Source organism: Nannobrachium achirus (genome assembly GCF_963921795.1).
Source record: "Nannobrachium achirus genome assembly, chromosome: 9".
NCBI classification, from domain to species: Eukaryota; Metazoa; Chordata; class Actinopteri; order Myctophiformes; family Myctophidae; genus Nannobrachium; species Nannobrachium achirus.
Window position 1 is genome coordinate 64,505,742 of NC_137818.1, and position 13,934 is coordinate 64,519,675.

At 40.8% G+C, this 13,934-nt stretch overlaps 1 protein-coding gene across 1 annotated transcript in view; it reads left to right on the forward strand.

Moving 5' to 3' along the window:
* LOC308291068 (microfibril-associated glycoprotein 4-like) overlaps positions 1 to 8,874 on the forward strand; it is a gene marked incomplete at both ends in the record, with an annotated part of 28,303 nt that extends 19,429 nt beyond the window's left edge. The window contains 2 exons of the mRNA XM_080732981.1: positions 7,100 to 7,469; positions 8,613 to 8,874. Coding sequence (XP_080589107.1) covers positions 7,100 to 7,469; positions 8,613 to 8,874 — 632 coding nt within the window. The remainder of the gene's footprint in view (positions 1 to 7,099; positions 7,470 to 8,612) is intronic.
* Between the last annotated feature and the right edge of the window lie 5,060 nt (positions 8,875 to 13,934).

A 13,934-nucleotide genomic window follows, 5' to 3' on the forward strand; every position in this document is an offset into this window, starting at 1 on the left:
GTCTATATTCTTCTTTGAATAGACCGGTGCTTTTCAAGTTCAACCAGTGGTCCCCACACCAGTGGTCCTCAGGGGAGTTCCAGCTGGTCCCCATCTAAATGATGGAGAGTTGGTAACCAAATGGACCTTTAAAGTAAGTGTAAAATGAAACCAAGTGGATTTCATTTTACCCTTACAGTTAAGATCTTTATAATGGTCCATTTGGTTACCATTTGGTTCTTTATCAGGGGACCACCTGGAACGCCCCTGGAGACCACTGGTGTGGGGACCACTGGTTGAGAACCACTGTCCATGTCTGGATGCAAATGCAGAAAGGATTTCATTGCATCAAACATTTCTTTCCTGAAAATAAGTATTTTGTATTATATATATTGAATGATTTAATTATATCAAGAAAACTTTTTTCGATTTTTAGGATTTTGTTTATTCAGGTTAATAAAGGATTGCTATTTGCTACACTATATATAGTAGTGTTCCTACGCTTTGAAAATATTTTTCAATGTGGCACTTCTAGGGCTCTGTATATAACTTTAAACACTCAATGCATTTTCAAAGGGAAATGAGTCTGGAGAGAGAGGAGAAGAAACATGTTTTTGCTAAGGCACTGCGGCTTCACCGTGCAGTCACTTTTTACAAAACTCGGCAAAAGCCTTTGAAAGTGCAAACTTTGAACAGGTATAGCTCATGCTCTGTTTGACATACAGCCATGAAACCTGGACACACATACTGTATGCGTCTCCTCATGCAAACAACTTTGCCACACTGTCTTCTGACCTCTGACCTTTAGCTCTCCCACAATTTTGAATTATATGAAAAACAGTAAAAATCTATCTCCTCCTGGGATTTTTGCGTCACGCGCACAGAACCTTTTTTTTACATGAACTTTAGACCAATATCTAAAGATCTGTCTGATCGGATTTGTTTTTTATTTAAATATTATTTTGTAATAATTCAATGAATATTGCAGTTTTATGCAAACTATTCTTCTGCCTCTAAATCATACATGCAAAGTCACATGTTCATGACATTTGGCAAAGATGTAGAGGGTTAGTCCAAATATAACTGAAACCAATCTTATTCCAATTGGCCAAAGGGGGGGGGGGGGGGGGGGGGCTATACAAAGTGTTTGAAAATTCTTACTTTAAATAGGCATAAGTCATGGCTTGTTTGTCTTGAAGTCATGCAACTTGCTTACACGCATGCCTTTACTCAAGAGGAACACACCTGTGTCTTAGTCAAGTAAGCTCCATCCTTAGATTTTCCGCCATTTTGAGCAATTTGTAAACGCTTGCACCCGTTTTTATCCTGGGATTTTCGCATCACATAGGCAGAACTTATTTTTACATGAACTGTAGAAAGATCTGTCTGATCGGATTTTCATTTTTTAATTGTTTTTTTTTATAATTCAATGAATATTGCAGTTTTATGCAAATTATTCTTCTGCCTCTAAATTCTAAAACATACATGTAAAGTCACATTTTCTTGATAAAATACTGTAGAGGGTTAGTCCAAATATCACTGAAACCAGTCTTACCCCAATTGGCCAAAGGGGGCTCATATCATTTTGAGCAGTTTCTAAAACACTTAAACCTGTTTTTATCCTTGGATTTTTGAGCAATTTGTATGAAACATTCTACCCGTAATGTAAGGACCTTTATCTAACATGCCTATGAAGTGCACACAAAAATATATATAGCTGTGACAAAGTGGCCAAAAACGCCTCAAATCATGAACATAGCCTGCGATGTGTGCGTGAAATTTTGCACACACATTCCCACTAGGTTAAGGAACAGATGCCACCCTTCTCACATTGGCCTGTTATAGCGCCACCACCGGGTCAACTTTTGCATAACACATTTTTGGAACAAAATGCCTCAAATCACACATGCAGCGCCCGATTGCCGTGAAAGGCCCAAGAACACGTGTTATATTAATTAAATATTCATGTTGTTTTGATTTCAGCTCATGGTGCTCAGCTGTCTGCTGTAGAAACCAGGCTGAATGTCAGTGAGAACAAAATGCAGGAACTGTACAGTAAGTATTTGTTTGTCCCACCTGGTTATGTAATACCTGTTGTACCCGTCCGTCCGTCCGTCCGTCCGTCCGAGTGTGTCCGTCCGAGTGTGTGTGTGTGTGTGTGTGTGTGTGTGTGTGTGTGTGTGTGTGTGTGTGTGTGTGTATGTGTGTCTGTGTGCGTGCGCGTGCATGCGTGTATGTGTATGTGTATGTGTATGTGTATGTGTGTGTGTGTGTGCGTGTGTGTGTGTGTGTGTGTGCAGTGTTGGGAAGGTTACTTTTAAAAAGTAATCCCCTACAGTTACACGTTACTTGCAAAAAATTGTAGTCAGTAACGTAATCTGATTACCACAATTTAAAAAGTAACTACTGGTTACTTTACTTTTATATATAGATAAAACAAGTTTTACCATTGATAACCAGACAAGAATGAGCCTATAAAAGTAAGACAGAATTGTACTTAAGTACTGTACTTAAAGGACGACTTCACCACTTTTCAACCTACAGTATCTGTGAAATAGCAAAAAGAAATCTACTCGGCCTGTGTCTCATAGGAGGGCTGTGGGCAGTTCAGAAACCCGTCTACCAGTGACATCATCGATGGGGAATCCAAGCTTATGTCTGAAAAGTTGCCATGTTACAATGGAAGCCAAGCCATTGTTCTCGTTATAATAAAAATCTAAATATATTTTAAAAAGAAAATCTGCCTAACGACGATGTCACTGGCAGACAGGTTTTTGAACCGCCCACAACTCTCCTAAGAGACACAGATCAAGTTGAAAACATTTGTGCTATTTTATCTTGAACATTAGTGAGGACCCATTATATGTAGATAGGTTGAAAAGTGGGGAAGTCGTCCTTTAAAGTTATACCATGTAACTTTTTTTATAAAACAAATCTTAAAATTGTCCTAACTGTTAAATCGCTAAAGTTTTAGAACACCCACTCCGTTATTTTCAGCTTCTAAAGCCTTCTCTTTATATGTTTCCTATGATCCTGACCCGGGTCGTTTTCGCGGAAAAATTACGTCATCATACACTACCGGCCAATCACAGCGAGGGTTATACACTGCCGGCCAATCACAGCGCATCTTGAAGTGGGGTCGCTATCACAATAGGGCGGCCATATTTGTAGGCGCCCGTGTGTCTCTATACTCGGGTGAAGGAGTCTGTTTCTCCGGAATGCCTGAACGCACAGGAACCAGGGACCCCTCTAAAGATAGATCACGGCGAGGTGGAGGCTGACGCGGGGGTGTGAGGCCGAAAGACGCGGACGCGACCGCGGTTTGCTATAGAGCTACTGTCCACTAGTTGAGCAACTTACACAGTATAGTTTTTTTTTTTTTTTTTTTTTTTATCCCACGATTTTGCAACCCATTTTCACCCAGTGCAAATTGCCTATGTAATCCTGGGCTCTGCTCTCCCTCTGCCGCGCCTGGGGAGACAACGGACTGACCTCATGCTTCCTTCTATGCATGAGGAGTCCAAGTTGTTTCTTTTCACCTGACAGGGGGGATTTCCCTGGGATGGACGTAGCGCGTGGAAGGAACACGTTATTCCAACCAGTTCCTTTCCCCTCCATCAAGCGCCCCGGCTGGCCAGGGCGAGGCATTATTGAGACTAGGATTACTGCATGTTTTTGTGAGGGTATCAACCCTAGGAGACAAGGGGAGAACATGCAAACTCCACACAGAAAGGCCCTATCGCCGACCCCACCTAGGGTGTGGGCGCTGATGATGCGGAGGGAGAAACACACCCCCAGCACCCACAGCGTCCCCCGGCAGGAATCGAACCCAGGACCTTCTAGCTGTGAGGCAAAGCGCTAACCACTGCGCCACCGTGCCCCCCAGTACACAGTATAGCTTTAAGTACTGTACAATTATTATTTGTACTTTATGGTTATGGAGTATTTCCAATTTTCAATACTTTTACTTCTACTCCACTACATCTCAGAGGCAAATATTGTGCTTTTACTCCACCGTATTTTTATTATTACAACAAATATATAACCACTTAGCCATATATATATATATATATATATATATATATCTTAATAATATTATTGGTGAGGGAGGCCATGGAGGCCATGAAAGCCTATTCCCAGCAAACCAGTAAACGTAACGGTTCCCCGCTTGGCATGTACACTGCTCAATACTCTGGCAAGCAACTAAGCTATTTTTGTCGCCATGATTGTACTTAAATGTCATACAATTAATAAAAAACGATTTTTTTATACAGGCATATATTTTAGCCACCTCTCGCTAGGACCCCCTCCCACCCTACTGCGCATGTGTGCGACTGCAGTGCACAGTGCACACACGTCACACAGTAGCAGCCGCAGCCATGGCCGCAGCAGGCAATCGTATGGCATTTTTGGACACAACACGGATAGTATTGTTATTGTACAAGATACACACGCTGCAAACACATAAACAGCTTTTAGAAACACCTTTTCTCTTTCGGTTTTCGGCAGGGGCGGGGGGCGCGGACGGACCGTTTTAATGGATACAAAAAAATGGATACAGAGACAGAAAGATACACCGTCCGTCGTGTGTGTGTGTGTGTGTGTGTGTGTGTGTGTGTGTGTGTGTGTGTGTGTGTGTGTGTGTGTGTGTGTGTGTGTGTGTGTGTGTGAGTGTGTGTGTGTGCGCGCGCGCGTTAATAGAGCACGCGTCGCACACCGAACGCACACAGTGACACATTCGCGATCGTGCAAATGCTATGGTGTAACTAATTAGCCTACGCATGTAACATTGTGTTGACGGAGGGACGCTACTCTAACGTGCAAGCTTCAATCATTATGTTGCTTTCTGCAATGGAGAGCAGGGGTAGGATTAGGAATAGTGGAATACACAAAAAACAGACCAGCGAGGCATTTATTTAATTTCCAACATCAAAAAACCCAAACATTAACAACAATCAACAGGTCGACATGTCTCAGATCGCCATTTGATTTGTCCTGACTCCTATTATATTGGTGCTAAAAAAGACTAACTCACTTTCAGACAGCCCAGACCGCGTGGGGAGGTGGGGCCACGGCCCGCTTAGCTCATCCATTCCACATGGGCACGCATCGCATGGGACTGGAGGAGGTTGTGTTATTATTTAGGTGGCGTAGAAAATTCCAGTAACTATATATATCTTTTTACCATTAGTGTCCATGTGTGCCTTTTTGTTGATGATAAATCTTGGATATAATCTCACTACCTTAATCAGAATACGTACCAGCCAGTCTGTCCACATTTTTGCTAACTCTGTGTCCGTTGTTCAATTGTGTAAAAAAACATAATACAAAAATGCCTCGCTGATCATCTACTTTTCCTGTGGCTGGGCAGGTGGCGCAGGGCCGGCCCTAGGTGGCTGTCTGGGGCCCCACGCAGTCAGGGCCGTGTTTTGCTCTAGGCAATTTTTTCCCTTAAAAAAGAAAAAAAGAAAATTATATATATATATATATATATATATATATACGGACGGACGGACGGACGGACGGACGGACAAGCAGAATCATGGGCACTCGGGACATGTGCCTGGCTGCCTTGGGCCCCACACAGTCAGGGCCTTTCTGGGATGTTTTTAGAGAGATAGAGACTAATGGATGGACAGACAGACAGACAGACAGACAGACAGACAGACAGACAGACAGACAGACAGACAGACAGACAGACAGACAGACAGACAGACAGACAGACACTTGGGCACTAGGGACACATAGGCACTTGGAGAGGTGGGCACCTGGACAACTGGCCACCAAAACCATCTGGGCACTAGGGACATGTGGGCACTTGGAGTGGTGGTCACCTGGACAACTGGCCACTAGGGACATGTGGGCACCTGTTGAGGTGGGCACCTGGACAACTGGCCAATAGGGATATGTGGGCTCTTGGAGAGGTGGCCACCTAAAGTACTCAAATGTTTTACTTAAGTAACAGCATCAATACTGCGACGTAGAAATATTCAAATAAAAGTACAAAAGTATTGGCATCAAAATGTACCAAAAGTAAAAGTAGCAAAATGTTTTAAAATAACCGATCTACAAGCTCACAACCCGTCGCAATGCCTATTTTCAAATACTGGGTATAAAATAGGGCTAAAGTTGTTAATGTATGTTTTATATAATTTATAACTGCATAGTAACTAGTCACTTAAGTTTTCAAATAAATGTAGTGGAGTAAAAGTGCAATATTTGAATCCGAGATGTAGTGGAGTAGAAGTAAATGTATTGTAAATTGTAAATACTGAAGTAAAGTACAAATAACTAAAATTGTACTTCAATACTTAAGTAAATGTACTTGGTTACTTTACACCACTGTCTTCTTCCATACTTTTTCCACCACTAACAATGCACACAATACGCCCGCCCGTGAAGGTACAGGTGGAACCAGTGGTCCATTTATTTGCACCCTCGCAACTTAACATATTGCAACCGGTTGTTCTAGCGTAGAATCAGTGGAATTTTCATGATCCAACTCTCGATAACTGGTCTGGTTGTCCGTCTGTCTGTGAGAATCAGTAATGCGGTTATGCGATCGGGGGGAAAAAAACTCAAGGGTACAGATGGAACCAAATGGACCCCTGGTTCCCTGTATTTGTACCACCCGCTCATATAACGTAAGTTGTTGAGATAATATATGCTCTCAATTGTATTTATGAACTCTTACTTTGTAGTGCTTACCGGAAGTCTACCCTGTTGTATACAGTATAAGAAAGCACTTAATAAATCAGCCTCAGTTCGTTAGTCGACTGAGTTCCAGCAGTACGCTGATGCCTCCCTGTCTATTCATTCATTCTGATATCCTCTGATACTATTATTGTTGATGGCTAGTTTGTTAAAAAGGTGTACATTTTTAGCATTAAATATGCCATGAAGTTGTGGAATCTTTATCATTTTTACACCTCTAAATCCTATAGTGTTATCGCAATTCACGTTCACACTGCCGTCAGCTCTCTCCGGGAGACAGACAGAGAGTACAGTCGGGGCGCGGCGTAACGTCATTAACAATATTAGCCAACCAGATAGCCTGATTTACCTTGTTTTTGCGAGTCATAACAGTTTTAAGACTTCAAGATGATACTTGTTGTTGCAGTTCTGTGGCGCCTGGACTGTGAGGGAATCACCACACAGAGTGGTGTGTACACCATCTACCCCACTACTGCACCTGTCAAGGTCTACTGTGACATGGACACAGATGGAGGGAAGTGGACAGTCATCCAGAGAAGAGTGGACGGCACAGTGGACTTCTACAGACCCTGGGCTCCGTACAAGGCTGGGTTTGGAGACGCATCAGGCGAGTACTGGCTGGGACTGGAGAACATGCATCTCCTCACCAAGAACAGAACGTATGAGCTGAGGGTGGACATGGAAGACTTTGAGGGAAACACAGCGTCTGCCTCTTACTCCTCTTTCTCTGTGGGTTCTGAGGCTGATGGCTACAGGCTGCAGGTCAGTGGTGTAAAGTAACTATACATTTACTTAAGTACTGTACTTTAAGGGATATTTCACTTTCATTTTATCATCTAATCAGGCTTTTGTTACTACCCTGGAGAGATTTTAATTTGCTTGATTCAGTATTTAGATATTTGATATTTATTTTTTCAGACCCACCCCTTTCCTATACAAACCCATTGTAACTCCATTAACGTTATATTATAGATAGATAGATAGATAGATAGATAGATAGATAGATAGATAGATAGATAGATAGATAGATAGATAGCTCGGTGCCTTGCATGGTTTCCACCACCGCCGGTGTGTGAATGTAATGCACATTGTAAAGCGCTTTGGATAAAAGCGCTATATAAATGCACCAATATACATTTTCCCAAAAAATGCAATGTTTTGAAAAAACACGGCCAGCTTCTACTCCACAACATCTCATAGACAAATATAGTAGTTTTACTCCACTACAATTATTTGAACACTTGTGTTACTAGTTACTTTGTGGATATTGATTATTATTATAAAACATAGCCTACTGTACATTAACCACTTCAGCCCTATCTAGACTTCGGCTATTTGAAAATAGCCGATCTACAAGCACACAAAGTGTCCTGATGTGAGCTTGTAGATCTGCTAGTTTCAAATCATTGTAAATACTGAATCAAGCAAATTCAAATCTGTCCAGGGTGGTCACAAAAGCCTGATTAGAGTATTTGTAATGAGTATTTAATTTTTTCACAACGTGCTGTGATGTGCTTGTAGCTTGTAGATCTAGATAGATACCTTTATATATCTGCTATTTTCAAATCATTGTATATATTTTGGAAAAAAATGTAACATGTACTTTTACTCAAGTAAATTCCCAATACCAGACTTCTACTTGTAAGGGTGCCCTCACACCAAAATACCTATAGAGTGAAATCCGCGTTCCGCCAATGCATTTCAGTGAGAGTGAAGCGGTTTCATGCCAGCAGAGGATTTCTGCAAAAACGCTCCCTTCTCATTGAAATGCATTGGCGGAACGCGGATTCCACTCTCATAGGTATTTTGGTGTGAGGGCACCCTAACAGAGTATTTTTTTGCATTGCAGTATTGGTACTTTTACTTAAGTAACAAATGTGAGTACTTTTTCCACCACTGCTGCAGGTTGCTGGCTTCAGGGATGGAGGAGCAGGAGACTCTCTGACCTATCACAATGGAATGAAATTCTCAACCTTTGACAAAGATCAGGACCAGCTGCAGCATAGCATCAACTGTGCAAGTCAATATTCTGGTGCATTTTGGTACAAGAACTGTTTTATGGCTAACATCAATGGTCTTTACCGCCGGGGAATCACGGCTGTCACAACTGCAAACTGGAGGACCTGGAAGAGTTTTTACTCCCTGAAAGCTGTAGCCATGAAGATCAGACGTGTTCCTTAAACATGTTCAGGTTCACATGCATAGATTTGAAAAGCACAGGGGGGGGGGGGGGGGGGGGGGGGTACAGTAGATATCTGTATTGTATCACATATTAATACAGTGGTTCCTGCTGTCCTCTATGGCTCTTAAATCAATAAATAATACAAGCTGTTAAACAAATAAAGAGATAAAGACAGAGTCAATGTGTATACACTTTAGTGATTTGGTAACACTTTATTTAAAGGTTGGGTCTATATTAAATTATAATCACATTTATTGCATTATAAAGCGAGGGGGGGGCACCTGTTGTGTTGTTGAGAGCAGCTGAGTCAGATACAACAGCAGTGACACAAACACATGTTTTGAGGAATTGGAAATAAAAAAAGCAACACCAACTAAAATGTCTACACTGCTAAAAGTTTCAAATGGAAAGTTGTATGTGATCTAATTTGTAGCTCAACTCAAATATATTGTCACATATCTTTTTGTCACAAGGCTTACAGGTGTAAACAAAATAAAGTGTGGAGTCCTTGTTATACAAGGAACATGTTACATACAGTATCAACATGGTAGGGTGACGTTTACATAAGGTGCATTAAGGTGAAAAGCAGCAGTGGTATTTAGTCATAAAAGTACTATTATCTTCTCTGACGGGTGGAAACCAAAACTGTTACTTTTCAACATTCAAATTCAAAAGCATCAAAAGTAGCAGATCTACGAGCTCAAAAAGCGGTGTGTTTCGATCTTGTCCATCTGCAATGTTGGTACTTTTGTGTGACGTTGTAGTAATATGATGATCAAGTAGGGTGGTCAGAGGTTTACAGATGGTACAAGTTTGTTAAATGACTTGTTTCACAAGCAACCATCATTGTACTTTTAAGAAAGGTGGAAAGAGACAGAGAAAGGAAGAAACAGAAAAAAAAACATACATAAGAAATATACATACAGTGCATTACGTGTGTGGTGGGGAAACTGCAGTGCTATCAGGCAGTTTAGACGTAATGACAGATAATGTACATAAGGTGCATGGTTTTAAGGGGAAAAGGTAAAACAAGACATTTAAAAGCAGCAGATTATACAAACGTGTCATAGTATGAAGTCATAATAGTCACATATATCGTCTGTCGGGTGGAAACCTCATATGTCCAAAACACTTACTTTTCAGAATTCAAATTCAAAAGCATTAAAAGTAGCAGATCTACAAGCTCAGCTTGTCTATCTGCTACTTTTGATGCTTTCGTGTGATGCTGTGGTGTGATTCAAGTAGGACGACAATTTCCAAAATAACACAAAAAGAGTTAGAATATGGAGATAATAGTTTTCTGCCTGACAACAGTGAAATAGACAGAATAATAATGGTGTGTCATCAGGACAGTCTGGTGACAGGAAGGATCAGTGCTCGTTCAACAGTCATGGTAGACACTGACCAATCACATCACTGTTGTCAGGCAGAAAACTCTATACTCCATATTCTAACTTCCGTTGTGCTCTTTGTATAGTAAAGCCCTTCCTGAATTATATTACAGAGTCACACATCAAAAGCACCAGATCCACAAGTTTCAAACATGACGTGAAGCGACACGTTTTGAGCTTGTAGATCTGCTACTTTTGAATGGGAATCTTGAAAAGTGACAGTTTTGGACATGAGGTTTCCACCCAAAAGAGATGATATAAAAATGAATCAGTAGTGGAAGTTTTTCTTTCTTTTTTTAGTAGTAATTCCACAATATACAAATACTCTGTTACAAGTATTGGCATCAAAATATACATAAAGTGCCAAAGTAAAATACTATGTACACATTTTCGGGGGGGAAAAACAGTCAATCTGCAAGCTCACAACACCTCACATTGCATAGGGGTGGTACTGTATTATGTAAATTACATTGTAAGTAGCTTCTCCTCACAAACTCTTACCTGGGGTAAGACGAGAGGCCATCAGTGTCACCTTGTGGCGCTTTCATGAACACAAACAAAGGCTTGTTCCATTGTCCATTTCATTGGTTGTCATTCAACTTACAGAAACATGAATGAATGTTGAGGTGTTTTTACTTTAATAAATCACATTTTCAGTACTTTAATTCATACTTCTCCTCCACTAGGCTACATCTCAGAAGTAAATATTGTAGACTAAGTTTTTACTACATTTTGTTTTATCCTTCCTTGGGTTTAACCTTGCTTTCGATTCAACCTCCTGGAACACTGTAGCCTCTATTCCAGGGGTCTTCAACGTTTTCAGGCCACGGACCCCTTAGCTGAGAGAGAGATGAAGCAGGGACCCCCACAACCTGTTCATAGATTCCATATAGTTTCATTGTTTGACAGCGCGATCATCAGTGTATTTTGGGTTCATGTCAATTCGTGTTTTCAGATATTTAACCACTTGAACCGTCAATACTAAATAAACTTGACCTTTCACTCTGTACTTAGTCTGCTCTTTTTCCCCTCTACACCAAAGCTCTTTGCCAAAAGTAGCCGATCTACAAGCTCACTTGTGAGCTTGTAGATCTGCTATTGTTGGCTAAAGTTATCAGAATAAGGACACTAGGGTTCAAGTGGTTAATATAAAAAAAGAAGAAAAAAAGTTTCTATCACTCAAAGATTTGGAGGACCCCCTGTGGTAACTCTGTCCCGGACCCCTGTTGAAGACCCCTGCTCTATTCAGTTCACCAACTCTGGCCCAGCTAAAATGCAATCATTTAACCACTCACCATTTATATGTTGGTCATTCCAAAATAGCAGATCTACAAGCTCACCAGCGCATCACTTTGTGCTGCGCCTCAAGCTTGTGCATCTGCTATTTTTGAACATTATTTGAAGAATCTTGAAAGTGTTGGAAAAATAACATTTTTAACTCTCCCCACGCTTTGAACGTTAACGTTCGCCCCATTTTTTACAGAACCTCGATGCCAATACGGCGCTCGTTCGTTCGTTCGTCTGATGACTGTAAGCTGATGAGGGGTCGCGCGGCCGTGTACTGTAAACACATTTTCCGCGGTGATGGTGTAAAAAATCCATTATGCGTTACATCAACGGAGACAATTTCACTTCCTTGTTGATTTCCTCTGGCCCCGGAGCTCTGTAGCCAGTGACTGGTCTTCTTCTTCTTCAACACATAACAGGCAAATTCACATTCATTCTCGCATGACGCCGCCCTCTGCTGCCTGGCAGACCAAAGTGCACTATTGCACAATAAAAAAATAAAATAAAATAAAAATAAATAAATGTCTATCTTTCTACTATAACGTCGCAAAGGTAAGCCGCTTTTTGATGGCACCAGACCCAATAAATAAATAAATAATCTGGCAGTAGGAGAGTTAATTTCTTGAATTTTGACACAAATCCCTGACACAAAACCTTTTCAGGTGGGTGTGTGTGCACATCAATTTGGGCGTCCGTGTCAAAAAAAAAAAAAAAAAAAAAACGTTTGAGAACTACTGGCGTACTGTTTGAGAACACTGACTACTTGTGATGCCCAAAAAAGTTGTAAAATAACTGTTTGAATGAATCAAAATAAACGAACGTCTTTTAACTGCTCAGGGCTTAGATTGTATCATGTCATTTTCACTTCCACTTGAAAATATATTTAATTAAGGGCAGAAACATACATCTTTTTCTTTCTTTTCCCGTATTATAAAGCTTGATCATAGATAGCACCACACAAAAAGTTTTATTTTGAGCTTATTACCCTTATTTAAAAAATTAACAGTGCAGTAATTTCTTTTAAATTGTGCAATTAGCTTTTCTTTTACTTTTTTTTTTTACAAAAAAAGAAAAAAGAAGGCTGATGTCCCTGAGGCCCAAACCGGGCTTCTAAAAAAAATAAGAAATAGGAGAGTAGAAGAAAGTAATTGAAAAAACACACAGCCCCCTCACGCATTTTAGAAGGACAATATCGCTATCGGTCACCAGAACCAGGGACGTATGTTTTCAATGAGTCTACCATGGTTAAAATGGTGTTTAATGGGCGTGTCTGATAAAATGAATATCAAATATCAAAATGTTGAATCAAGCAACTTAAGAACTGTCTGGGGTGCACACAAAAGCCTCAGTAGATGTAAGGACCCCAGAAGTGTTTTAAAGTGAAATGTCCCTTTAAAGAATGTGGTTGCACAAGCGTGAATGTTACAAGACATATTGATTAACCTTAAAAGTTAAGGTCCACAAAAAAAAGGAGAAAAAAATTGTTGATTTTGACCTTCAGAATAGCACATTCCATGAATTGCAGCTTATCATCAATCTCTATTGCTAAGTGCTTGTTTGACTTTGGTAAGTAGGACCTCTTTGGTCATGTTAACCTGAAGCTTGTCAAAACCTCCCAAGGATGAGTTGTTGTCAGGCTCAGGGCCGATGCATTCTCCACTTTTTTTTATTTTGATCCCACGGTTTTTGCAACCCATTTTCTCACCCAGTGCCAACTACCTAACTTGTAGTCCTGGTTTCCGCTCTCCCCCTGCTGCGCCAGGGGAATTGGGGGAGGTAGTATAGAAACCAGGACTACTGCATGTTTTTGTGAGGGCATCTACCCTAGGAGACACAGGGAGAACATGTAAACTCCACACAGAAAGGCCCTATCCTGAATGATGCCATCATATTGTAATTTGAACAGAGGAGAATCGATTTAAACTCGACTCTAACCTGCATCAAGTCTACATATTTAAAAGAGGTGTGTGTGGAGACTAAAGCTGTCACAGTATTACAAAGTTTGGTGGTCAGACTCGGAGAGAGTACTCTCAGAGTCTGACCACCAAACTTTTTCATCAAAACGGTCCGGTTCAACTACAATGACGTCACTCGCAACTTCTGAAAAGCATTACCCTGAATTTGAGTTTGGAAAACTTTACGTCGGAAAGTGTCAACTCTCAGACGAAAGGTTTGGTGGTCGGAGACAGTATGGACAGCCCTTCAGGAGACATACCGGTACAGGGGCTGTTTATGAACCATGGGAAGGAAAGCTGTTAAATCTAACCTACTGTGTACAGTTAGTGGCGGAAAGTAACTAAGCACATTTACTCAAGTACTGTGCCTAAGTACAATTTTGAGGTGTTTTTTACTCCACTACATCTCAAAGGCAAATATTGAAC